At 41.5% G+C, this 28,000-nt stretch overlaps 1 protein-coding gene across 8 annotated transcripts in view; it reads right to left on the bottom strand.

Annotated features, from left to right (window-relative positions):
- The window catches only part of beta-Spec (spectrin beta chain), a 185,982-nt gene that overhangs the window by 50,495 nt on the left and 107,487 nt on the right, over window positions 1-28,000 (bottom strand). For all 8 annotated transcript variants that reach the window (XR_013898048.1, XR_013898047.1, XM_080275473.1 and 5 more), the window contains exons 4-11: window positions 24,616-24,767; window positions 17,213-21,927; window positions 14,215-14,419; window positions 12,494-12,868; window positions 11,686-11,930; window positions 9,382-9,605; window positions 9,051-9,142; window positions 5,962-6,066 (exon numbers count right to left, since the gene is read on the bottom strand). Coding sequence is in view for 6 of the 8 variants with exons in the window: in XM_080275473.1 (XP_080131599.1) it covers window positions 5,962-6,066; window positions 9,051-9,142; window positions 9,382-9,605; window positions 11,686-11,930; window positions 12,494-12,868; window positions 14,215-14,419; window positions 17,213-21,927; window positions 24,616-24,767 (6,113 nt within the window). In the remaining 2 variants the exon portion in view is untranslated. The remainder of the gene's footprint in view (window positions 1-5,961; window positions 6,067-9,050; window positions 9,143-9,381; window positions 9,606-11,685; window positions 11,931-12,493; window positions 12,869-14,214; window positions 14,420-17,212; window positions 21,928-24,615; window positions 24,768-28,000) is intronic.

Consider the following 28,000-nt stretch of genomic DNA (forward strand, 5'->3'; position numbering starts at 1 on the left):
ATACGAATGATGTTTCCAAGGTCGCATGAAATGGTCTGGTAACAGTAAGAATAAAATAGAGAATACAAGAACACAGTTAAGAAGTTAATCTACTTTTTTCTTCATCCATTCTGCAGTAACTTAACCTATTCCTGGAGGCACCTAACTCCTAAATTGTAGCAGAGAATGAGAATCAGGGCTGAATATCTAGTATAAAGTGTTCATTTAAACCTCAGTACTTCTTCAACAATATCATAGAAAATATACAAAGCATCTACTTATCATTTTATTGCTGAACACCACCATACCTTAAGACTTCCCCCCCCCCCTCATTAAAAACACTGGGACCCACATTAGTCTACTCACTTTTAACAGTCACTCCCTCAAATAAACAGTAAACCCCACTCAACTCTTGGATCGCACCTAGCTGGAGCACCTTAACCAACTAGACCATCAGGCATCCATTCGGCTATATGTTTCCCATGCTATACATTAAATACTTTCCTGAGGTGCAGAAAACCACCTGGCTTGTCATTCAGTATAAAGTCACCAGAAGATCAAACTACATCATGAGAGCCGATGGCAGGCACCCCCACCTACCTAAACAAGAGAGACGGCCTCTACATAATGACAATCCAGCTCAACTACATTTCCTTTTTCTATTCAAATCTACCTTATAGCATATACCTGCTCTTCCTAGTAATCCTGGTGCAGATGAAGTCCACCTATCTTCTGTTATGTCCTTTAATATATCCTAATCCATCTTCCACAGCACAGTTTACTTATTCACAACGCTGAACCTCATTCCCACCAAGTAAGTGACAATTAACCCCTTAACCGCAGGGCGTCACTTTCGTGACGCTTGGGAGCAAGGGATCATACCGCGGGGCATCGCTTTTGTGATTCTGTGTTATTTTGAATTCACCCGGGCTTTCAAGTGGGGGCTTGTATCATCTATCAGTACTGACAATGTCCAACACTAGTCAGCACTCCTAATCTCATCTGTACTCCCATCCATTGTTGACAATTTAACCATTTCTCCCCGTTCTTGACTCCCCTCCCTACCCCCCCTCCATTACCCTATCCTCTCGCCTGCCCGGCCATGCTACGCTAAGTAAATCTTCCCTGGAATTTTTCACTGATTTCATCCATTGAAATAAGCCCTATGTCGTATTCTTATACCAAATAATATATACAAGAAAGAAATCAGGTAAGTGAGAGTGCCATACACCTGGAATTGGCTAATTATCACCTGACAACACCTCACGTGCACTCGTTCACTAATTTTCGCTGTTTTTTTCCCCTTGAAATATGCCGTATAATCTATTTTCGTAATAAATATACATGTAAGGAGAGAAGGGAGAAGCCTAAGTGATATTTACATTCACCTGGAACTACCTAATTTATAATGTATTGTCTAGATTTCCTGCCAATCATATCAGTGCTACACAAAGCTGTTTCAAGATTTAACATTGGTAGCTCTGATTATATATCTCCTAAGTAGGCCTCTAATCTATTTTCGTAATAAATATACATGTAAGGAGGGAAGGGAGAAGCCTAAATGATATTTACATTCACCTGGAACTACCAAATTTATAATGTATTGTCTAGATTTCCTGCCAATCATATCAGTGCTAGACTTAGCTGTTTCAAGAAGTAATATTGGTAACTCTGAATAACCCCTAAAGCAGGCCTCTAGGCTGGCTGGCCTGGCCCCTGCGTTATCAGTGTACTCTCATCTTCCGAAGTGAGAGGACGTTGTTTCATCTTGCTGACTTCAAGGCCTTTTTTCACCCCCATGCAAATGGCTCTGTGACCTTTACCCCCTACTAAACCTCGTGTGGAAAGAGGTAAAGGGCTGACAATTGATAAAAGAGTGACTACGATCTTTCTATTGAGTAAAACAGTGCAAGTGGAATTGTAAATAATGTGTAAATAATGTGTAAACAGCAAGTGAAAGTAATGAATGTAAATATACGTGAACAATGGAAAATAGTTTTATAAGTTATTTCAAGTGACAGTGCACAACACAGTGTAAATAAAATAGAAATGTAAATAACGTAAATAAAATAGAGAACGTAAATAGAAATGTAAATGAGTAGTATTATAAGAATACGAGTATATACCCTAGGAGTAATGAAAGTGAAAGTTTCACTCTAGCATGTCTGAATGCTATGAGTTATGAGAGTGAAGATGAAAGTGACATTCACTCTCAATGCCAGTATACAAGACGAGAAAGTGAATGCTACGTATTTTACTGAAAGAAATTGAATCCCTACAGTGACAATAAACTAATACTACTGAAGGAAACTTATGGATAAAGACTGTAGATATATATAAGTGTTATATAGTAATAGAAATATAAAGTGTGAGGGGTTTTATGAATAATAAATGACAGACTACCATGAGCGAACTAGTGCCAGTGCGACGATCAGACGCGCTCGTAATTTCCATTGCTTTCACAGTGTTTTTTTTTTTAGTATGGATCCCAAACTACTTGAAAATTGTAGAATAGTGTTTATAGTGTTTGTATCTGGCTGTGGTAATCATATTACGGGTTGTCGGGAAGTGTAAAGTGGAGACTTCATTACCCTACTTCAGAGGTCTCCACAAGTCCTACGGTAACCGACGAAGGCTCAACAATCATTCCAGGAGAAAGCTGAAGGTATGTGCCATAAGCATATGTAATTTTATTATTCTAGGACTAATAACTGATTTTTGGCAAATATTTTTTGAGAGTCTGTCGGAGCCCAAATAACCCCGCGGCACACGCAAGTCATTGGTAAACAAGCCCGCGGTGTAGGGGTTAAGCATGTGGCAGCATCTTCCCAGGGTAAAACTCGTCTTTTACCATTTAGACTTTGTACTCAAAAAGCAAATACGGTGACCCCCCACTTTGCATGTTCTTTGGCTGTGCAGTCAGACTCTACATTGTGACTTCAACTGTGACCTGTACATAACCTAAATGGAAAATATACACTGTATGCATGCACTGGTATCCAGAAGAGGGATGGAAAATGAGCAACTTTGTCAATCCACCTTGTATAGTGATATCACGGCACTCCCAGTACACATCAGCTGACCCATAATGCCCTGCTTCTCCCCTTGCCCACACTTACTACTGCCTCAACGTATGTCATAACCTATTCATTTTCCTACCCCAGGCTATCAGTATTGTGCTGCATTCTCTGCTACTTATTGTGTGTCTTATCTGAAGAAAATTCCTGAGTGTGACTTCAATCTACAGAATCAAATATGTGGCAATGTCTATAGTGCACAAAAAGAGAGATTCTTTGTCAGTTCAATCACCATGAAAGTGATGGATGTGTGTCTTGTTTTGCTGGAGTCATTGGTGCATATGATGGGATTCAACAAAATGCATTCACCAGTGTGCACCATGTGCCTAGTGAAATGAGTGAATTGAGCCTCAAATCACCACCCCTTCATCCACATCAGTCATCACTGTCGATCAAGGTCAATGCCTCTTAATTGTTTCTAAAACTTCTTAAATATCACTGCTTTGTGTACTTCATTTTGATATATCAATGCATAACCTAACATTAAAGTACTATAAGTGAGGGGAAAAAAAAAAAATGTTAAGGTCTATGCAACAAACTTGAAGTCAACATTAAGATTTGGGGAAAGCATTAGCTATAAAACAATCATTTTTATTATGTCAACTGTGGTTTTTTAATGGGCAAAACACAGCCCTGATACATCAGGTGCGAAAAGAATCACTGTATATCTACCTTCTCATAAGAACACAACATAACAGCCAAAATGAGGGCTTACAAGGCTTCTGCATCAGCTTTTTTTTTCTTTTTTCTTTTTTTCAAAATTAAGTTCCATTATCAATAGTTCTTTCCTTTACTACTGTCAAAACTGGCTCACTCAATCCTGCCAACAAACTGGACCACATGAAACTGGTGCCATTAAACATCTCTAAATCACAAAAATGAAAACCCTTTGAAGACAACTGCACTTTTCAAATACTGCCACAGCCCTACAAACCATATTACCAAGCAAACTTTTTCACTGATAAACTGTCAACCCATCTGTTGGACAAACCTGTGGAACCTAACAGATAAAAGCAACAAATCTCTCTAAACATACTTTAGAGTGTTATATGTAAGCTAATTTTTATTGGTTAGTAAAAATAATCAAGTAATGAATTCAGCAAAAAACTTAACTGTCCTCAACTGAAAACTTTAATCTCAACCTCAGCCTTGGATTACAAAGACACTCCACCTTCAATCAAATCACAGCCTACACATTCAGTTGAACAATTGTGCACAGTACTTACTTAGCACAAATTTTAATTCAGCTGAATAACAACTGAGATTTGAAATTACTTAACCTCTTCAATCCACTGACATCTCTTTGCAGTTCTTGCTATTTACAGTTAATTTTCCTCCACTCAGGAAAGACCTCTCGTGTTCCATGGGCTTAACGAAGTTTAAGTCTAGCCCCTCTAGTCTGAAATATTTCTCTTATGCTAAGTAGAATGTCTGAAGATAGCAAGACCACAATAAAATGTACAGTATATCACTGAAGTGAAGGGGTTGAGTTGGGCATCCTCCTTGATAACCCAAGTTAAGGTGTCAGCACAGTGGCTACAGCACACATAGTATCACCCACAAGGAAGCAACTGGATCCCATCACACTCAACATAATTTCAAACACTCTGTGATACTCAATAAAATCTGCAATACGGTAATGAATGCAATGAGGCTCTACATGGCAAATATAGCTAGAACAAAACTATCATATCTAAGAAACATATAGCCTCAATTTTGGCACACTTTATAGGAAAATGATTCCTAATTATCAATAAATATTGAGTGTGATGGTCCTGCAATGCTCTTGGTGAGGGCAACACAAGAGTCACCGGGTCAGCATGAGGGTAGCGCTGGCCGCCATAGTACAGGCTGGGGCCGCCGGCTTCACCCAGCCGCTTGTCCTGCTCTCGCAACTCCAGCTACCGGCCACCCACAGGCACCGTCAGTCTCCATTACACTTACAAACCCTCATACTTTAAACCTTATACTTTTACAATAGATGAAAGAAAGATAATTTCAAGCCAATAACCATACTGTATATGCATATTTTTACAGTACAGTATTTACTTTGATGTAAAATGCTAATTTTGGCATAACCATATTATATACTAATTATACTTCCTTAGCACTGGTAGAATTCTCATAATTTATATTTACTTTTCAAGCTGTAATCTAAAATTTCAGCATTATCATTTATAACAAAGTGTTACCAACACTTTATTTCATTTTTAACTACCACAGAATGTTTACTCTGCCTCACAAGGTTTCAGCATCTTAAACAGATGGGGTCAATCAGGTCCCCATCTAGTGGCTATGTGCTCAGTCTAGGAACTGAATCCAGGACCTCTCCTGTGCAAGGTGAGCAATGATTCCAATTACATCACCAGGGCAGAGAAACCTATCAAGCCTCTCTCATCTAAGCAGAAGAAAGTAAGAAGTGATGATGAAATTTTAGAAGAAATTCTGTTTCTTACTGTACATCATTAAAGCTAGTATATGATGTGAAGAGAGTAAATGGACTACAGAGTGAGGGCTACCACAGCATTTTTATTCTATACCGTTACTCCCTCCTGGCAACTCCAGAGAGAACAACACTTCCTATCCTTATTACTCCCCAATTCACCTCCTTCCCCCGGCCATGGTAGTGAGGGGAAAGAGCCAATCCTATATTACTGTATTGCCTTTGAGGTGAAATGGCCAAGGCCAGGCCAACAAAAGTCCAGTACATTTAAGGGCAGATGACGGCTTACTTTTCTTGGTGATGTTAAATGATAAAAAAATTCCAGTCACATCTTAAATACCAAACCTATACTCTGACAGGGCCATCATTCCAACTGGGGTGTTCTAACCACTAAACCACCAAGCATCCTTATCTACATTCCATAACTGTCAATGTTTTCAGTGATGTGACAAGCTCACTTACCGTTGTTAACCGCTCAAGGGCTGCAAAGCGTTCCTCTTGTGCCGTACACGCTTTCTCAAATGCCTCGTGCTTTTTGATGAGATTCTCCACTTCATCAATAGAACACTGAAATGAGACAGTACATCACAATAGGTAAAAATACTTTTTCACATACTTGCAAGATTTCACTTGAACTTGACCATGTCTTCCAACGCTTCAGAACCAGAATATCCACCCAAGTCAACAGCAGTACATCTCAAAGTAAGACAATTACAATAAAAATACCCAAGAATAGTAACTAAATTCTCATAAGTTTCCTTGTAGACAGTTCTTTTTGCTATTAACCCTCTGTGGAGCAAGTGATAACTTAAATCATTTACCCAGGCAAATGCCTGACAATTCAATTGCACAAAGGACCCTGGCTGACAAAGGGTACTGTAAATGGTAGAAAAACTGCAGAGTAAATTTGCCCTGCTGGCTGTAAGCCGATCTGCTGCCTATGGGTGACTATACACTCCCTCTTCTGTCTTTCTTTCCTTCATTCTTTCCTCTCCTTCTGCCTGTGGATGACTCTACACCGAGTGACAAGCAAATGGTTTCCTGTACACCAGGAAACCATTTACTATGCTGGGTGGTAACCAAATAACCAAATTTGGACACCTGGTAGTTTAGTGGATAATTATGGTGCTCCAGTTGGTTTGAGCCGGTGAAGGTTTATATCCAAGGGGTGGTTGGGGTTTATTGCTCACATAATGCCACTCAGGGATGAGTGAGGCTGGCCACTCTCATCTTAAAAGTCAGGATCAACCTCCCTAGCTCCAGGCTCCTACGTTCCTTATGGGACGATGTAGGATTGGATGATGATGATGATGTAAGTTTTCCCCTGTTTACAGTACCAGCTAACTAGAGAAAGTAGTGATATTTTGAAGCATATCTCTGACTGATATTCAGAGCTGCCTGTGTGTTTAACCCCTGTCGAGCTGATTCTTTATGAGGGGGTTTATATCCGTAATATAAACTGTGCCTCATATGAGGCTTACAGCTTGGTTCATGCAGATATTCATTGTGCATCATATAAAGTTTGCAGCTCAGCAAGGGTTAAGAAGCAGCATATAAATGATCATCCATATAATGGTATGATAAAAATGATGCCTGTATCCCAAAATCTCATATTACACAACAAAGAAAATAAGGAGAGTACAGTATTTCCTCACTTAACATATACTGTACACGTGTTCTCAATTACAGTATTAGTGGTACCGGTATTAAAAATTACTTTAAGTGAGGGTTATAATGTACGAATGAGAAATATTATCTTCCATATATTAATAAACTACTCATGACTACAAACAAATACTGAAATACAGTTAATGCTGCAACCGAGTGTATCTGTTTGTACAATATTAAGCATTAAAAACTAAATGAATTTACAGTACTTATGCTAAGATAACTGCATGAGTTAGTTCACCAACCGTGATGCTTCACAACACATCCTGACTAATACAGAACAGCATCATATTAAGAGTGTTTTCCTACACTGATATAAAGGGTTTAGAGAAAAGTGTTATGTGAAAAAGTGTGAAATGAAGAATGGCTTTTTTCTGCTACTTCTATCTACCTGTTGCCAGACGCCTTAATCCCATAAGGGGTGGCCACAAACAAATTGCCTCCATGTCGTCCTGTCCCCTGCCATTTCATTGCCCTGCTCCCAGCTCACACACTCCTCTCTCATATACCTCTCTACTCCATCCCTCCATCTCATACTTGGCCTCCCCTTCCCTCTCCCCCCCTCCAACTCACTCACATACATTCTCCTCATCAGTCTCTCGCTCTCCATCCTCGCCACATGGCCAAACCACCTAACTGTGTTTCTCCTAACACTTCCTATCACATCCACATCCACACCACAATGCTCCTTCACTTCCTCATTTGTCAGTATGTCTCTCCATTTGACTCCACATGCTCCTCTCAAATGACTCATTTCCACTGCTCTCACTCTTGACTAGTGTCCCGCCATCAAAGTCCAAGCTTCACTTCCATATTTCAGAGTTGGTATCATAATACTGTCAAGCAGACTTTTTTACTTCCATGCTCACTTCCCTGTTTCTTATCACTGCTTTCAAAGATCTAACAAGCTTTCTTTCTTGCTGTACCCTTTCAAGCATTTCATCCTCTAAACTTCCATCCTTACTCATCACACTCCCCAAGTACTTAAACACACTCACATACTCCACTTCCTCCTCATCCAACCTCACTGTACATTCACTGACTTCATTTATCTCGAAGACCATAACACTACCCTTCCCAACATTCACCTTTAGATTCCATTTCTTACACACTCTCCTAAATTCATTCACCAAATCTTGCAGCTCCCATTCGTCGTCACTTAATAACAGTATCATCTGCAAACAACAGTACAGGGAGTTTCCACAAACACACTGTCCTTTCTCATTAGGGCCGCTCCAACATCCACTGCCCTACCGTATAAGGTATCTCTTTTATATATAACCCCATTCATATACAGATTGAACAACCATGACACATTCCTGTTTCGATCCAACTTTCAAATAGCAAAATTCACTCAGTCACTGTCCACACGCACTGCAGCCTTAGCACCCTAATACATATTCTTCACGGCATTCAACAACTTCCCATTTACTCCATATACTCTTAATACTTCACACAATCCTTGTCTATCCACTGTCATGTGCTTCCTCCAAATCCATGAAGGCCGCATACAACTTCTTTCCCTTCCCTAGAAACTTTTCCACTAAAGACCTACGAATATCTGATTTACACAACCTATTCCCTTCCAAAAACCTCCCTGTTCTTCTCCAACTAATTCCTGTTATTTCCCTAACTCTGTCAACAAGAATCCTACCATATACTTTTCCCATTACGCTAAGAAGACAAATGCCCCTATGATTACCATACACTTTGTAATGTAAGTGGCTTTGGGGTTTGCCTAGCACTGCTTCCTTATAATTTTTTTTTTTTCAATACTGGACAAGACTGTATCAATATGCAATATAAAACATTAAGGAAGAGGTGCTGTGCCTCCTACAAGTATGCTCTTTAAAATACAGCTTGGCATAAGATGAAATACTGACCCCAAACTCAGTGGAGCAGAGGTAAGGTTCCTGGGCCAAAAGCCAGTGTTCCGCCACAGATGCATCTCGGGCAAACTGGTACACTTCCAGGACTGCAAAACATCAAACAGTCAGTGGATAACATATGGCATTACAGAAGTACTAAATGACAATTAGGGGACATTACAGAGCATTACTTAAGTACTAATTCTTTTTCCCTGTGTTCTCATACGAAATTTCACATTTAATACCGCTACCCTCATCAAAGACCATGAGTGACTGAGTGATAGCTAAACAGATATATACAGAAAGAAAGGAGAGGGTGGGGCAAGGGGTGACATTAACAACATACTAAGCTGGAGGTGTTCCCAGCGTTCCTCCCAGCGCTGCAGCATGTTGAGGCGCTGGTTGCTGAGTGACATGAGCTTCTCCTTGATCTCAGGTGTGGCGTAGTGGTTGCGCGAGAGCAGCTCCTTGCCCAGCGACACACACACATTAAAGTTGTCCTCACGTGCATCAACCTCCGCCTTCAGACTCTGGTGGTTGTTCATCAGTAGCTCCACCCCACTTACGTCTCTGTGGAGCAATGAGCGAGTCATCAATGTATGATATGACTGAATCCAGAGTCTCCAGGCTTAGGTTATGGATTACAGTTATCCCAACTTGCAATGCTAGGCTGACATAATAGTCAAAGTCATAACTTTTGAAATAAAACTAAACGATAGCACAAATTAGTGCAGACTAAAACAATTAGTCTCCCCAGTCACGGGGCATCTTATATTCTATTCTGGTTATTACCACTTAATTCCTTCAACTTAGGCAAGACCTTCATGGCCAAAAGGGTTAATTCCTCTACAGCACAGAAAAGTGCTCCTTAAGCTGAAGGGAAGTGTCTTAAGTTCAAAAGGATAAAATGGAAAAGACAATTTTGTAGTGAAGTAGTTCAAGGCAGCTTTATGAGCCTACCTATTATCATCTTCACTTCCAATACCTTGTTCCTCCTGGGAGTCTCCAAACTACTGTGTTCTTACATCTCTCTTCACTCCTCTTCCTCTTCCTTTCTATCGCACCAATATACTGTTTCCAACATTACTTTCAATCTTGCTTTCAAAGACTTACCTTGGAAGCTTAACTAAATACTTTCTTAAAATATATCCAAACCATCTCAAAGGAATCTCACTATCACCTTTTCTTTCATTCCAAAATACTCATAACTTTTTTTTTTTTTTTTACTTACACCACCCATTATGTCTGCAGCTTCTCTGAAAATGATCATGTTTACAGATTGTAAACTAGAACATTCTGTCATTCACTGTCCAGGCCTCACTCCCATATAAGAGAGTCAACGGTAAAACACTTCCAAGTACGGTTCTTTCTGCTTCCATACTCTCCATCCTACCCTTAATAAACTATCTATCTATCTATCTTACTCTTCTACCCTTCACTGATTTCTTAGCATCACACTCCATTTCATCATACATGACACAGCTCAACCTTTCAAGAACCCTATTACTATTAACAGGGCTGTAATTGCTTTCCTTCACAAAAACTAATATATACTGTGTACCACACTGCTGTAGTTACATATATAAATATGCTTGGAAGAACTACAGACAGAGAGCAGAATACCTGAATACTAAAAAGCTCGTGTACGCTATCATAACTATATAAAGAACTTCTATTTATCACGCGTCTCTTGCAGCATCAATAAGAGCACCAATTTTCACTTTAAAAAAAAAAAAAAAAAAAAAAAAAAAAAAAAAAAACCCACCAACAAAAAAATCAATAACCCACCAGCAACTTTTATTTACTCTACAGCGAGACTGATGTCATAGTTAGGGTTTTCTGTCTCAAAACAAGTGCTTTACCTTGCTTCCCAAGTTCACTAATATCTGATTACAGTGGGATCTTTATATTCACAATTACCCTGTTCTAAATAGCAGTGTGAATTGCCAAAAACACCGGGGTATAAAAAAAGCTTGTACATTATTCCCAACTCCCAGCCAAAACACACTTTATTTCATCCCAAAATCCCTTGTCTGTGAAACCACATATTCCAAGACAACCTCTGCAATCACTACAGCACATCATAATTATTACCAATCACCAATCAACTGCCATTATCAATCACCATCAACCACTAATCACTCTTAATCACCATCAACTACAAAACTGGTTTGGTACTGCTGATCAACTGAAACACTTTCAAGGACACACACAGTGCTCCACAAACTACAGAGAAACGGATCCCAACACATGAAGTAATGAATAAGAGGCTGTTTTTCTGGATGCTCTGCCAAGCCTTCAGCATGAATCTACTGCTACTCAAGTGATTGCAGCAGTTTCAGCCACTTTCTTTCACTATTTAATTGCAAATAACTTAAAGCTGTGACTGAAGCAAATAGGGAGATTAAGAGGGAACTATTAATATGGAAAATGTGGTGCAAGCTGGAGGGAGAGCTGCCTGTTGACATACAATAGTGACCTGGAGGCAATTTATTTGTGATCACCTTTCTGGGATTAAGGCATCAGGCTATTGGTATATACAGACAGATAGAAAGACATATTTCAGTTACTGGTATTGTCATTTAAGCTTTGATAAAAATCTAATCACTCGGTTTATTAGCTAACTCTATTAAACCTATTGGACTCTTACCTTGGTTTCTCTGTAGTGTTCATCTGCCTGATAACATCGTCCATCCAGAGTATGAGTGTGCGTACCATGTTGAAGAACTTGAAGAGGTCACCTGTGTCACTGAGTTTCATCCGCCGGTCTTCACACCTGCCCTGCAAGTTAAGCCAGGCCGACACAACTTCTGCCTCTCGGTTGGTGATTTCACGTGCTTTGTCTCCCGCATACGCTGCCTGCAGTTTGGCGGAATCCTCCTGCACTTGTTGTACCTGATGGCAAGGCAAGCAAGAGATTTAAAAACAGTACAGTAAGCCCAAATGCAATACCCATTTTATTTCTGCACCTATTACGTTAAATAAGAGTGGGGATAGCATTTCGAAGACTAGGTTTAGCAGACAAAACATGCCACAGTTTTTTTATTTTCATTAATTCAGTGATGCTGCTAATACCATTTACTCATCTGAAAAACTGGTTCACCTCAAAACTATATATATATATATATATATATATTTTAATACCGACGCATTTCACACACACACACACTAGGAACATTCTCCTGAATATCGTGTTAAAACAGATGAAAAACCCTTGTCATGTAAGCTACTTCTCCCTACACACATACTCCACTCATTTTGATTATTTGTCAATTCATTAGGTTCCTCAACTTGCCCATCTTGCTTTCTCATATACTTATGTACCTTATTACCTATCCACCCATGCATATTTCTGGCCAACCATGCCTCCTTTTCACTTTTACAGTATTTATATTGGGACTCACAAATACCTCAATACCAAATAACAAATAAACTTAACCTTCCCTACTTAAGCCTACCTGCTGCTGAAGCATAACCAGATCTTGCACAAAGTTTTGGTGTTTCCTCTGTAAGGCAGATACAGATCCGGCATCACGCCCGAGCTCGTCTGAGATGCTATTCTGTTTCTCCAAGATTCGGCTCAGCACATCCTTGCAGTCATGGAAGAACTTGTGCAGCTCCCAGGATGCCGCTAGCATTTGTGTTCGGGTCTCAATCAACTCCAGAAGGTCAGCCCAGGACTCGTTCAACCCATCCTTCCACTCTGCTATCGTAGCAGCGTCAGAGTGTCCAGCTGAGATCAACTGGTCAGCAATTTCATTGACTGCTGCTACACGCTCTGTCCCAATGGTCTCTGTGTCTCTTGCAAACTCCCTAAACCGGTCACGAAGCATCTGGGGAGATCAGGGAATTGAAACACCATTCTAAAACTGTACTTGAACAAAAAATAAATAAATAAATACTGTATGGTTAATATATGATTACAAAAACCTGAAAATTTAATTATGAAGACTGCGGCATAATATGAAAACTATCAATTCAACCCCCTCATGTATTAGGCTTTGGCCCTTTTGGGGAAGCAAGTAACTCCAACTTTTCGCAGGGCTTTTTATAATATATCATCAGACCATTTAAAAAGGTTCCAATAAGCTTCCATGCATCAGCATCACTAATTTCTTCATATTCATTTTTCGTAAAATGACAGGCTGCTTAGGCTAGGAATATTTAACGTAGCCAAAACTGATCTACACAAGGTGTTCCTACATCAGCTGACAGAAGCTGCTTTGGACATAGGGTGAAATGCAGTACAAGCCACAACTTATTTACATAACTGTCTGCAGCACAAACACAGACATATAATAGCATATAATTATGAACAATGTAATTCAAGATGAATCTATGGTGTACGAACAATTACAATACAGTATAGAATTTATGATTTAGTCTAACCAGCCAATACTGCCTCTGTTCTTCCAGTAAATGATGATATTTAGTTTCAAGACAATTTGCAGTGAATCTTTGGAATAGCTGGCAGTTTGTAATATACTTCTCAAAAAAAAAAAAAAAAAAAAAAAAAAAAAAAAAAAAAAAGGGGGGGGGGCAGACCCAGTTCAACTAGTAAACAGACTCTGTCTGCACGTCACCTGTCATCTGCAACTCAAAAGTTGTGTATAGCACTGCACTAGTCAACAATCATAAAAAACATAAAAAAAACTGAATTTGTTAATGAAATTTAGCCAAAACATACTCACACCACCAACTTCATGCTCGTTAGTGAATGTTTCTGGTAAAATGACTAGGGACAGTCAGTATATCCAGCAATACAGCCGGTGAACATACTCCCTGTGTTAGTATCAGTTCATTGTATCCGCTATTTTTGAACATGAAAATGACCACCGTGTGTAAAACATACTCAAAGTTTTGGAAATCAGTGTTAAATATTTTACTGGTATTGTGTATTTCATAAAGCATGAATCACGCTAATATCAGCCAATTTTGATGAAGTTTCTGGTTATTGGATACCTTCCCAATCTTATTCTGATACGAATATTAATCAGCTTACTTTTGCCTGTCAAAGCATACTACTATCGGTGGGAATGCCCAACTACACTAAGTGGTTTCCTGCAGTCCAACGAATTCACAACATGAACGTAAGACTATAAAAACAGCAACAATCTACATCCATATCTATTTATCTATCAGTCTATCCATCCATCCAACCCAGTACTCCCCCACTTACAGTAACATGATCATAGTCCTGGCCAAGTTCATGAGATCCAGCCACCACTTCCCGCTCGGCAATCCATTGTTCTAGGTCGTCCACTTCTCTGCTCAACATGAACAGTTTCAATGCCTCATCTAGTCGGCTGCGACGCTCAACTGCCAAGTCTCGTAGGCCAGCATACAGTTTGTCGATTTGGGACTGCCTGATGCCAATCTGTTCACTGAGGGTGCAAAGAGGTACAGTGAAAAGGGAGTGTGAGGGGTGTACAAAGAAGATGGAAGGAGTACAGTACAAAAGGAGGGACAAAATTAACTAATGAAGGGCAGAATACAGAAGGATGAGCATAAATCTAAAACAACTATGGTAAGAGGGGTGTGGATAGGGAACAAAAATAGAAGAAGAAAAAAATCAACAAATAAAAGACAGGTAGAAAAAAATAAAGAAAACCACAAAAATGAAAGGACGAAGGAAGTAATGGGGGTCTAGTCAGTAAGGTGTGAAACTGAACATGTTTTGACCAATCCTGGATTTCGAATTCACACTACAGCTCATCAAATATTACTTTGCTTAGAAGGATTTTAGAACTTATGTATAGTACCGTACTGCCAACACATTTATTGTGTGTATGTAACACTGTACCATACAAATCTAAAACACCCTTCTATATATATCTTTGTAACCAAACTTCATATTAATACAGAAAAAGGAAAGTTCCATATCTTTCAACACATATGCATAACATGTACTGTATTTACTACATATCTTTTTTTTGTGTGTGTGTTCTCCAGTTCCAATTAATACATCATAGGATCATTTAACCAAAATCAACGGAAAAATATAAATTACAGTATCTACAAGACACTGCTAGAGAAATTTGGGTTACTCATCTACAATCGCACCTGAAGCCATCAGCTCCACAATTAACCCTATCCCGTAAAGGGGTGAGCGTAAATTCTGGCCGTGGTGCATAATTCTTGCTTGAGAGCTTTCAGAACAGTCGCGTACAGATATTTTACTTCTAACGCTCATAGGAAAGTTACTATTCATCATAGAAAGGCCACTTTGGTCTCATTTTGAAGATGAAGACTTTTGTTCTGTCGTACATTTTCAAGAAGACAATATATCCAAAATAAAATGCAAAAAAAGTGAGTAGAAGTTAGCTGACATGCTACAGAGTTACACTGTCCTTTGAAAAAATATTCGCCTAAAAAAAACTATTCAAGAAGTAGTAATATTTTTTGCTTCAATACATAGCAGAATAAATTTCCTTTCCAATAATGCATTATTTGTTGTATCTTCTTAAATAATAAAGCCACATATATACGTGAGAAAAAGGAGCATAAATGTTTGGCGGGAAGTCAAGTGGTGTACATCCTACCTGTGATGAACCTCACACCACACTGAGCCAAGCAAACCAAGTGAGCATACACACCAGCTGTGGCAGGCTTAGCTCCACCCACTTTTGCCCATCATCCAACAAAAATGACAACTCCCTAAATATTTCTTTAGAGCTTACATCGTATGACGGGCAAAGTCATCATACTGATGTCAGAGGTTGACAAATGCATGACGACCCAGGTCGTCATTGTAAGTCTAAGGGTTAACTAAGGCAGCTGTTTAATAACCCTTCATAGGACATGCAGAAACTTTCTACTATGGCTAACGAAACCACATTCACTCACTCACTCTCTCTATCTCTCTCACACACAAAATTAGCTTGGGTCCCAGGAACTTCGTATCATAACTCGTGGAATTTCCTACCCGGTACATTAAATTTTGTCATCAGTGCCTTACAATGTTCACCATTTTCAAGACTACTGCATTTGTCCAGCTTCAGTTTCAAAGTAATCACAATGTGTTAAGATTGGTTTGCACTTTAGGCTTCAGAGTACAAATCACGACACGACAACACAAGATAACACAAAAGCGAGAGTGCTTGTTTACTGACTGACGGCGGAAAGCTGACTGGTGATCTGTGGAAGTCTGTAGTGTGACTAAACTAGAGAAGGGGAAAGGGGGGGAGGAGGCCAAGAGAGGGGATTAACTAGGAAATGACCTTGACTGGAAATGCCTTCACTTCACAAACTCTGACTTCACCCAGTCTCACGTGACTAACCTGTGTAGGGGTGGTCAACCAAAGTGGCACACACTGTTATATGATTTATATAATTGTCAGTCCATGAATTTTCCTCTTTGTCTGATAATTCTGGTTGCCTGGTAACCGGTTAATTAGGATTATACTGTATTTCGTATCCTATCCACTCTCTGTACTCCACATACCCAGAACATTCCTCGGCAGTCCCATATCCACTGCTCTCACACCAGTCTCACATCCAAACATTGAAGTTGGTGCTAACACTCCTTCATGCGAGACTCGTGCAGATGCAACACTCAAACCTCTGTTTCTTATCAAGGCCTTCATAGCACCAGCTACCTTCCTTCCTTGTGTCACTCTACTTTCCACTTCTTTTGCACATTTTCCTCTCTTTTCTATCACTGTACTCAGGTATTTGAACTTTCTCACCAATTCCAGTCTCTCTTCATTCACTGTAACATCACACTGGGAGTCACCTTCTCTCTCAATTACCATCACTTTACTCTTTTCTACATTTACTCTACAGGCACGACACACACAGCCATCAGCAAAACTCTGCACTTGTCTACCAAACTCTTGTCCAGTAATTGCAAGTAGCACTGCATCATCAGCATTTAACAAATTTGAGATATTCCATCCATCACTAATCATTACCAACGCCATCCCCCTCCCCATTACTCGTGTTTTTGTCTCATCACTCCATCCACATACTGTATATACTGAACAACCATGGGGACATCACACAACCTTGTCACACACCCACACTGATCATGAACCATTCACTTAGATGCAGCATAATACCCAAGGCCACTGCAGCCAAATAACTACACAATAGTAATAAAATGCAAATAAAATTTTACTCATCATGCAAAAATACACTCACTACCTCAACGTCCTAGTGTCAGTGAGGGGACTAACCTTTCTGGGTGTTCTTCACTGATAAGATGTCTGGCCGTTTCACCCAACTGGCGGATGGTTTCAGCGTAGTCAGATACTGCACTCTCCAGACCTTGGTGTTTCTTCATTAAGTTCTGTGCGGAGAGTTCATCCTTGCCACGGTCCTCTACCATCATGTACAGCTCCTGTTCACTCATCCAAACCTCTGCTTCACTTGCATCAAAGAGATACTGTTGCGCCTTTTCAGAAATGGTCAGCTTGGAGCGGCGGAACTCCATGGCATCCTTAAGCTTAGCCCAATGGTCAAGCAGCTCTTCAAGCAGCCGGTGGAACTCCTCGGCATCCTCATGGCCCTCCTCTATCAGTTTGCGGCCATTGTCACAGACCAAGTTGATGCGAGGTTCGTGGTTGTCAATTTCAGTACTGAGTGTCTCCAGCTTCTTCTTGAGCATGTGGACGGTGAAGAGGGAGTTGCCATACTCTGTGCTGGTGGCCTGCGGCATCTTTTCAAGGATCCACAGCTTCTCATCCTCCACATCTCGACGGAACTGGAATGCTTCCTTCTTCTTTCCCAGTGCTCGATTCCGATCATCCAGTGGTGCCTTAAGGGATTCAAATTTGGAATCAATCTTAGCCTTCATATGTTTGATTTCCTCAGTCTTCTCAGGAGCCATACGCTGCAGGTAGTCAGCCTGGCTTTCCAGCTGCTCAACCTGCTTTGCCTTGACTGTCATTTGGTGTTCAATCATTTGCTGCTTCTGCATAAGGATGTTGACAGAGGTCAGATCCATGCCAGTATCCCCACCTTCAATCTGCTTCTCCAGGTCAGTCATCCACGTGTCAATGTCATCACAGGTCTGCTCATAAAGAACCTGTCTGTTGGCATCAAACAGCCGTTCACCTTTCTCTTTTGTTGTGGTTTCCAGAGCATCAAAGTGCTGGTTCAACTCGACAATCTTGGGCCCAATCATCTCTGCCATTTCTGGCTTTTCCTTTACTAACTCCTCACCAGCTTGCTGCACACGCACCAGCCGATCCTTGTTGCTGGCAATCTCGGCTTCGAAGGCCTGATGGCGGGTCCACTTGCTGTGCACAGTCTTGGCTGAGCGGTAGCTCTCATCTTGGGCAATGATATGCTTCTCCTGCACCCAGTCATTGAGTTCCTCACAGTCTTGCAAGAACTGATGAACCTGCAGCTGATCCCTCAACCGTTCCATCTGCTCCATGGCCCGATCACGGTTCTGTTGTCGCCGCTCCTCCATGTTCTCAGCCTTCTTCTGGATCTTGTCAGCGGCAAAGTGTTCTTCATCCAGCAACCGCTGGGCAAACTGGCAAATACCATTGATCTTTTCATCATTAGCTTCCATGGTAGTGAGGAAGGCCTCGTGTCGTTTGATGAGGTTCTCAGCTTGCTCCAGATTGGTAGGTGTTTCATCTTTGCTCAGGTAGTGCTCTTGTTGGCTTAGCAGCACCTCACCTTGCTTGGCATCACGCAGGAACATCTGCAGGTTGAGTGACTGTGAAAGCAGCTGCTGTCTATTCTCCCACATCTGGTGTAGTTCAGCCCAGCCATCCTTGAGGGCCTTGAGGCGTTCTCTCAAGAACATGTACTGGGCATCATCTGCTGGAGTAACATCCTCAGCTGTGATGCGTTCACCATACTCCATCATCTTGGTGTAATCCTCTGTGTAGTTGTCTATCTCCTCTCGGATGGACTGGTGCTGGCTCAGGAGCTTCTCTGCCTCAGCCAGGTTGGACGGGATGTCCTCAGATGCCACATCTGTCATGGTCTTGGTCAACCAGGCCTGGAAGTGGTCAAGGTCACGCAGGAACCGGTGGAGGTCACCGGCCTCCTCCAGCTTGGCATCACGCTCCTTCAACAGTTGAGTCAATTGGTCCCACACAGCTCTGATCTGCTCTATGCGTTCCCGGATCAGCTCAGCCTCTTCTGGGTGCTCCTGGCTGATCTTGTCTGCCTCACGCTCCAGGGAGTCCAGTTTGGCCTGGATGGCTGCCAGGTCACGCTCCATTCCAGAGAGACGGCGCTGGAGAGTCATGATACCACTCAGGTCTGTACCCAGGTCTGCAGTCTCCATCAACACTCTCTTCTTGTCCTCAATCCACAACACTGTCTCCCTACACTCAATGTGGAAGGTCTGGACACCATGGGCCGAGTTCAGCTCCTCCCGTTTGTTCTCAGCCTTTTCCCTGAGTTCTGCCCAGCGCTGGTTAAGTTGGTTCTGGCGTGCTACAATATCCTCAGAGTTGGGATGCTCTACGTGCAGCAGCTGTCGTGCCAGCTGATTTACCACAGCCACACGGCTGGCATTGGCATTCATCTCTTGTTCAAAGCCTTCATAGCGATGCTTCATGATTTCACAATCTTCAATGTCCTTAGCTGGTACCATGGTCTGAAGCATACGCTCCTTCTCCCCAATCCACTGCTCCACTCCATCAGCCTCCGTGAACAGCTTGTAGAGAGAAAGTGCATCCAGTAGACGCTGTTTGCGCATCTTGGCCAGTTCTAGTAGTTCTTTGTACCGTCTGTCAATAGATGCCAGTCTCTCCACCACATCTGGGGATTCCCTGTCGATTTCATTGAGCTCTGATGCCTGCTGATGGAGAGCTTCGATTGTAGTGGCATAATTCTTGAGCTCCTCAGTGACATCCTTATGTTTCTTGAGGAGAGACTGGACAGTTGCCTCATCACGACCAGTGTCTTCACTGGACACCAAGCGAAGGATATCCAGCATCCATGTATCCACATCATCAGCCTCTGTGTAGAACTGGTGTAGATCAACTGCATCTGTGAGTCGCTTCTTACGGTTAGCCGATCTCTCCTTCAAGTTATTCCACATGCCCATAATCTCATCAATCCTCTCCTGAATTTTGTCTGAACCAAAGTGCTGCTGTGCAATGAGCTCCTCTCCAACCTTAACCACAGCCAACAACTGTGGCTCATGTGATAACAGTTCCTCTTCCACTGTCTTGTGTTTGGTTAGCAGGAGGTTGACTGTAATGAGATCATGGCCAATATCTGATGTGGAGAGAATCTGCTCCTTTTCCTTGATCCAGTTCTCCTCCTCAGCCATGTCCCAGTAGAACTGCCACAGCTTGCGTGACTCCTCCAAACGATGGCGGCGCTCAACAGCCAATTTGACAAGCTCTCCATAGGCATCTTCCAGTTGCTGCACACGCTCCAGCACAATGGCTGGGTCGCATGGTCGGTAACCCTCCACCTGCTCATCATCCAAGAAACGCTGAGAGTGTTCTATTACAGTCTTGACACGTTCTCCTAGCACATTAATATCAGCCTCCAACAAAGAGTGTTTCTGCAGAAGGTCCTCCACCCCCATGAGGTGCTTGCCATAGTCTTCGCTCAGCAGTCTGATCTTCATTTCCTCCATGGAGTCTAAGATATAGATCATCTCCTGGAAGTTCTGCTGCAGCTGAAGTGAGAGTTCCAGTCTCATACGTCGGAGACGAAGCAGTTCCAGCAGGTAGTTCCACAGCCGGAGCACATTGTCCTTCCTGGCATTGATGCGTTCTATATCATGGTAACGTTCAGCCTCCAGCTCCTGAGCCACAGCTACAACTGCCTGTACCCTCTCCTCATATGCGAAGATGTCAGTTTCAATGGCCTCGTGCTTCTTGGCTGCTGCCTCCACTGCTGCCAAGTCGAAGCCGAAGTTGTCCTGAGAGACAAGACGTTGGTTTTCTGAGAGCCAAGTCTCTCTCATCCCTGCTTTCCGGTTGAACCTGGCTGCTAGCTGCTCCAATTTCTCCTGTCGAATGAGCTCCTCTCTAAGAGCAAGCTCACGTTCATGCTCTGCCTTCTCCAGCCGCTCCCAGGCCTTGTTGATGTCACTTATCATCTTACCCTCCTTAGGCAAGTAGGGTTTCTGGTTGTTGGCTCTCATCCTTGATTGTAGGGTGAAAAGCAGAACCTCCAGGTTGCCCTTCTCCACAAATTTGGGTGGTTTTTCTACAGTACGATAGGTGTTGAACTGAGTTAGCTGCCCCTGTACCCCTGCCAGTGAATTGGCAAAGTCCCGGTCATTGAGGGACTCTATGGTGGTCTCAATCCACTTAAGGAGATCTGATGTGAGGCCTTCATATTCCCGGATCATGCGGTCATTCTCCATGGCAATGCCCACAACCTTCCCGATCCTTTTCCCCTGCACAGTCTCTTGTTTCAGCTTGGAGAAGTAGTGGTAGTAGGTGACGACATAGGTGATGATGGATTTCTCATCAGGTTGCTCAACAAAAATGTCTTCAGCATCCAGCAGCTTGGTCAGGCCCAGCTTGCTCTCTGCCACATTGAAGGCATTGTTGAGATTGTGGATGGCAGTGGATCGACTCAGCTTCTCATACTGTATCAGGTCTGGTCGGTGTTTGTGGATGATTGCATTGAATGCCAGACCATCCCTCCAAGATGTGGTAAAGTTGCGGATGTTAACATTGTGGTAACCAGCTGTCTTCATTTGACACCACAGCAACAAGGCATCCTTGGCACTCTTGGTCTCCTGGTTCTCTGTCTCCTCGATGGTGATGTCCTGGATCTGGAAGCGGAGGATGATGGTCCAGATGAGGCCGAGTGTGAGGCGGGCATTGCCATCAACGATGTCATGGGAACCCATGTTCTCTAGGTGCACGCGCTGATCTCGTAGGAATTGGAGGGCCTTATCCACATTTTCTAGGCAGTGGATCCTCATCTTACCCTTGGTTGGTCGAGGCTGCAAGAAAGTTCAGTAATCAGTACTGTAGTTGTGTTCTCTGAGTTATGGATATCCTACATAACCTACTGATCCTTTAAGCTGGGTTGCAGCTTGTAAACTTATTAGTACCTCCACATTATTGTATTCAGCTTATGGGAGGCTTTTCAAACACGATAGGTTAGATACAATCTTGAATAATTCTTCCTCGGCTAGGGGACAGTCCTTGACTGAATATACTTTCATCATCATCATCATCTAATCCTGTGTTGCCCCATGAGGAGTGTGGGACATACATCACTGGACTGACGGGGTTCAGAAAGGAGAGAAATGTACCTATGCAGCGTTACTATTTCAGGTCTAACTTACACCTGCACAATCATAATTCCAACCCAATTTCCTTTAAACTCCATGCAGTGGAATGGACTCAAAAATAGAAAAGAGATATTACTAACAGTACATGAAGATATCAAAGTGCCCAGAGAAATGAACCAGACATCTACCCACTCATCCTGCTCGCCTTCACAATTCTTGACTTCATTCCACAAGCTATACAGTATAAATGTTCCTGCTGTATATCATTTTTTTTTTTCTATTAGTTCACAGCATATTACAGAAAACTAACATATTCACATTTCAATTTTGCATCATTCTGAAGGGAATTTACATGCCAGCATATGTCAGCCTATCAAGTTCAATTGATGTTCCTCAAGTGAAGTCCCAATTACAATATATGGAAAAGTAGTGAGATTTTAGGACACGACTCTGACATACACCAAGAACTAACTGTACCATCAACACACAGCTTTGTAACCCTTATCGAGTTCCTCTCCGTACACAGCATTTATATTAAATCTTCATTAATGTCTTGATATCAGAATATTGTGAACTGTTAATGAATGCATTATACTGGTACTTAAATATGGAAATGAAGCAAAGCTCTCACAGATGATGATGATATGGATGATAGGTAATCCCACCACCGTGAAAAATCAATTACAAGTTGAATTAAATAATCTGGAAATAATAAGAATGAAAACACCATCTGGCCATAGAAGCGTTATACACACAGTAAATTAAAACACTTGGTAAATTACAGAAGCTGTAGTATTTTTTTTTTTGCACACAAAGTACCAACAGGAAGGGGTCTGACGACTTCCTACAACCTAAATGAATGATTACTAAAACTTGTGATGTCTGAGGATGATTAACCCTTTAACCGCGGGTGTCATTCCAGAATGACGTTGCAAAAACTGGACCAAACCGCGGGTGTCATTCTCGAATGTTTGTGAATATTTTTAATACCCCGCGTTTTTTCCGTGCGCCAATTGTTTCAAGGGAGAGTAGCTATTAAGTTCTTTCACTCCAGCCGACCCCCACCTCCCTCTTCCCCCCCCTGGGGCCACACCTCCCACCCCCTGGGCCCCCCACCCCACCCCTGACCAAGCGCGCATCAGTATCTGTCCAGCTGTGTGAGTGACAACACATGTTGATGTGGCAGTGAAGTGCAGGCAATTACAGTGCCTTTTACCTGTCTCAGTGAACACAGAGTGGGTGTTTATCGTATGTGCAGTGTTCATATATGTTTATAGTATTATTATCAGAATGTGATTGGCATTTGGTAATGGTGTGTGAGCGAAAAATAGTGATTACAACACCGCTGATGTGGCAGTGAAGTGCAGGCAATTACAGTGCCTTTTACCTGCCTCAGTGAACACAGAGTGGGTGTTTATCGTATGTGCAGTGTTCATATATGTTTATAGTATTATTATCAGAATGAGGTTGGCATTTGGTAATGGTGTGTGAGCGAAAAATAGTGATTACAACACCGCTGATGTGGCAGTGAAGTGCAGGTAATTACAGTGCCTTTTACCTGCCTCAGTGAACACAGAGTGGGTGTTTATCGTATGTGCAGTGTTCATATATGTTTATAGTATTATTATCAGAATGAGGTTGGCATTTGGTAATGGTGTATGAGCGAAGGTAATGATGTGTGAGCGAAAAATAGTGATTTTACACCCCTCACTTCTAACGGCACTGCCCGTCCTGTGAAAGTCAACGAAGTCATGAAACCTACATCAATGGAAAGCTGAAGGTTAGTACTTTCTAATGGTACCTTATTTTTTTTCTCTAGCTTTATTCTGTGCAGAGTTATTAAGGTTAAAAGGTTTGTTTACATTTGGCTGAAACCCCCGCGGGAGAGGACAGTCAGACCAAAACAATACCCGCGGTTAAAGGGTTAATATATTTTCATGTGAATGTGGATATGATAAGAATACTCCATCCATCCATCATCCAATCCAGTGTTGCCCCATGAGAGGCGTAGGAGATACGAATACTTATTACTTATACTGTACTGGCAAGTGATCTGGTGCATCATCAAAAACACAGTTATTAATACACTACTGAAGATTTTTGCAGTAATCACCAGCTGTGTTGTCAGATGTGCAATGTGTATTAATACTTATACAGTAGTTCATTCACCTTTACTTGGCACAGATATTCATCCTTCAGCAGCATACTACACATAGCTCAGTGGCAGAGTAAGATAACAACCGTACAACAGCCTTATATCCTTTTATAGCACCTCTTTGTGACTAGCTCCATATTCCAATGTTAAATCATTGTTACAACTCTGGATTAAATATAAAGAGATGGAAATTTTAAACCAAGTTAAAGTGAAATGAAAATGGTTTATCATGTACCCACCAGTCTCTCCCCTGACAGTATCTCCAGCAGCTTGATGAGCTGCTTGCCATCCCTGAGGTCAACATAAAGGTCTCCAATGCGTGTGCTGACTCGAACCAGGTGGGAGTTGACCCATTTTGTGAAGGTTTTCTTCTGCACACTCTCACGCTCATCTGGGGAAAGGGGTCAGGTTAATTAACTATGCACAATCTCACGCTCATCTGGAGGAAAGGATAAGGCGAGTTAATTACGGTACTGTATCATGCAAAACATCATCCCTTTGCGAAAATTTTGTTTACCTTGTACCAGTTTACAAACAGTGTCATCATCACCATTATCGCCCATTTTTCCCGAAGAAGGATGGGGTGGGGTGGATCTAGACAACAAGGAAAGAAAAATGATATATGTGGGACAACCATCCGCATTATCTCTATAGAAATGGGTCAGACATTTTTTCAAGCCTCAAGAATCTTTGCTTTATCTAACAGGCCCCATTTTTTTTTTTTTTTTTTACTTGACATACATCTGTTAAATAAAATTTAAGCCATCTGCCAATATGAAATTGCTGAAATGGAAAATTTGATCACTATTGCCACCAGGAGCACAGACCAGGTAACTACCCAAAAACATTTTGGCTAATTATCCCTTGTATGGGATGACTGTTGCAGTTTTAAAGAAAGATTACATAATACAGTACCGGTACTGTATACTTATAATGGTTAATACTCTTCCAGAAATGCATCACTTCTTCTAAAATTCACAAATGTTAAACTTACTAAACTGACAGCGTAAAGGGAATTATTCATATACGGTACAACAGGTACTCATTATGTCACATTCTGGCACTCTTTCTGACAATCATGCAAAGGTAAATTACAGAATAACTGCCTACTAAAGTTCCATTAATATCTGTAAAGTTGATCTGTCCATTTTCTCCAATTGTCAGTAACAACTGTTTATACCATACATAAGAAAAAAAAAAAAGTTGATGTTCTGAAACAAAATCCCAACATACAGTAAGGCCTGCCTTTGTATCTGCTAGTAGTGGCACCGACCAAACCCTGCGATCCTCCATCACTGCACAGACTCTTAAGTTTTCAGAAAAAGGATGGCTTTGAATTGTTTCTTAACCCCTTCAATACAGCAATTCTTTTTGTAGGTTATTCTTGCCATCACTAGCCAATTATATCCAGTTTAGGAGAAATGAACTTGGGAGGATACATACAGCCTTCATTAACCTTTTCACTACAATATATCATCTGCAGGCTGACAAATAAAATATAAAAAAATGGGAGAAATGGAGTTCCCCCGAGCTAAGCCCTGTATTGGACTATATAGCCCCGCTAGGGTTACAGGAGCGAGCTACCACTCCCGGCACGGCAGCCCGGGCGAGGCTCGAACTCGCAATCCCCCGATTACGAGTCCGGCGCGCTACCACTGTGCTACCGCGCCCCCTAAAATAAAATATAAAATACATCCTATGGTTGAAGAAGCTAAAAGATTCCATGGAAGCCAATTTCTTTCCAGGTACAGGCAACTGGCTGTATTATTAACCCTTGATGTATGAAGCCTGCCTGCCTGCCTGCCTGCCACTCTGTTTCTCTCTCTCTGATCCTTCCACTCATTTTTACTTTAGTCTGTTACCAATGGATGACTACTCAGCTCAGGGTAGACTTTTTGAACTGATGGGGTTAGTCTTCATCAACCATTTCGCTTCCAGCGGACAACCTATACTAAATAAATTCCTCTGGTGGTAGTACTGTACGAATAAAATATAAAAATATGTCACTAAACTGAAAGGGTCAACAGAAAAAAAAAAAAAAAAAAAAAAAAAAAAAAAAAAAAAAAAAAATCCCACAAGCAACTCATCACAAGACTTCCTGTACTCCTTATCTAATGTCATTCCAGAACGTACTGTACAGTCGAGGATTTACCAGTTAAGCCAAAAATTTCACTGCATCAAACATTACCAACTTTCATCCCTTCATTCCATTTATAAATCCCATTTTATTCTTGCTACCTTCAGATAATTTTTTTTTTTTTTTTTTTGCCACTACTGAAGACCTTCTCATGCTGAAGGGGTTACTAAAAGCTATACTTAATGTCTTCATTTAAAAAATTCTCTCCTAAACTGAAAAAATTATTGAGAGAAAGAAAAACCAACAAAAAGATATTATGTACTTGAAGAGACTTAAGGTCACTAGATGGGATTCAACTAAATTCTCACTATAACTGGAAGCCTGTGATATTCACCTAGGACTCAGAACAGTTATGATGCTGCAGTTCGTACTAAGAACAGCTCTGACTATATTGGTTAAGTGTATTACAGCTGTATCACATACAGTACATGAGTTTTGTGGTGACTGTTATGATGCTTGGTTCCCAAGGGATAGGTAAAATAATGGGTGAAATCATCAGCATTTGAGAGGATAAGATCAAATATATATACAGTATATATACATAAATAAATATATATATATATATTCCCTACATGTCAACAAGTGGGTTGGTGGAGGGTTAGTGCCCTTCCCCGTAAAACAACTAACTCAAAGTCAAATGGCCACCCCTTTAGTGATTATGGTGTCTGGCAATAGATAGATAGATAGATAGATATATCCATCCATCATCCAATCCTACGTTGCCCCATGAGGAGCGTAGGAGCTCGGGGCTAGGCAGTTGGTCCTGACATTTAAGATGAGAGTGAATATATATCCATCCATCCATCATCCAATCCTACATTGCCCCATGAGGAGCGTAGGAGCCCGGGGCTAGGCAGTTGGTCCCAACATTTAAGATGAGAGTGACCAGCCTCACTCATCCCTGAGTGGCATTAGCCTACATGAGCAATCAACCCCTACCACCCCTTGGATATATACCTTCACCGGCTCAATCCGATTGGAGTGCAATAATTACCCACTAAACCACCAGGCGCCAAAATTTGGTTATATGGTTACCACCCAGCATAGTAAATGGTTTCCTGGCGCACAGGGAACCATTTGGCTTGTCACTCAGTGTAGAGTCACCCACAGGCTAAAGGAAGTGGAAAGAATGAAGGAAAGAAAGACAGAAGAGGGAGTGTAAAGTCACCCATAGGCAGAAAATGTATATATATATATATATTGTGGTAGATGGGGGCACTCACCATTCACTCACTCGATGTAGTACTGCTCTCAGGTGTCTGCCCTTTCCTCTCCTCCATTCTTCTTTCCTTCCATCCTCTTCTGTCTTTCTTTCCTTCATTCTTTCCTTGTCCTTCTGCCTAAGGGTGACTTTACATTCCCTCCTCTGTCTTTCTTTCCTCCATTCTTTCCTCTTCCTTCTGCCTGCGGGTGACTCTACACTGAGTGACAAGCCAAATTATTTCCTGTACACCAAGAAACCACTTCCGACTCTGGGTGGTTACCAT

Source organism: Coenobita brevimanus, chromosome 61, assembly GCF_032717465.1.
Source record: "Coenobita brevimanus isolate Jiangsu-jjx chromosome 61, ASM3271746v2, whole genome shotgun sequence".
Taxonomy (NCBI): Eukaryota; Metazoa; Arthropoda; class Malacostraca; order Decapoda; family Coenobitidae; genus Coenobita; species Coenobita brevimanus.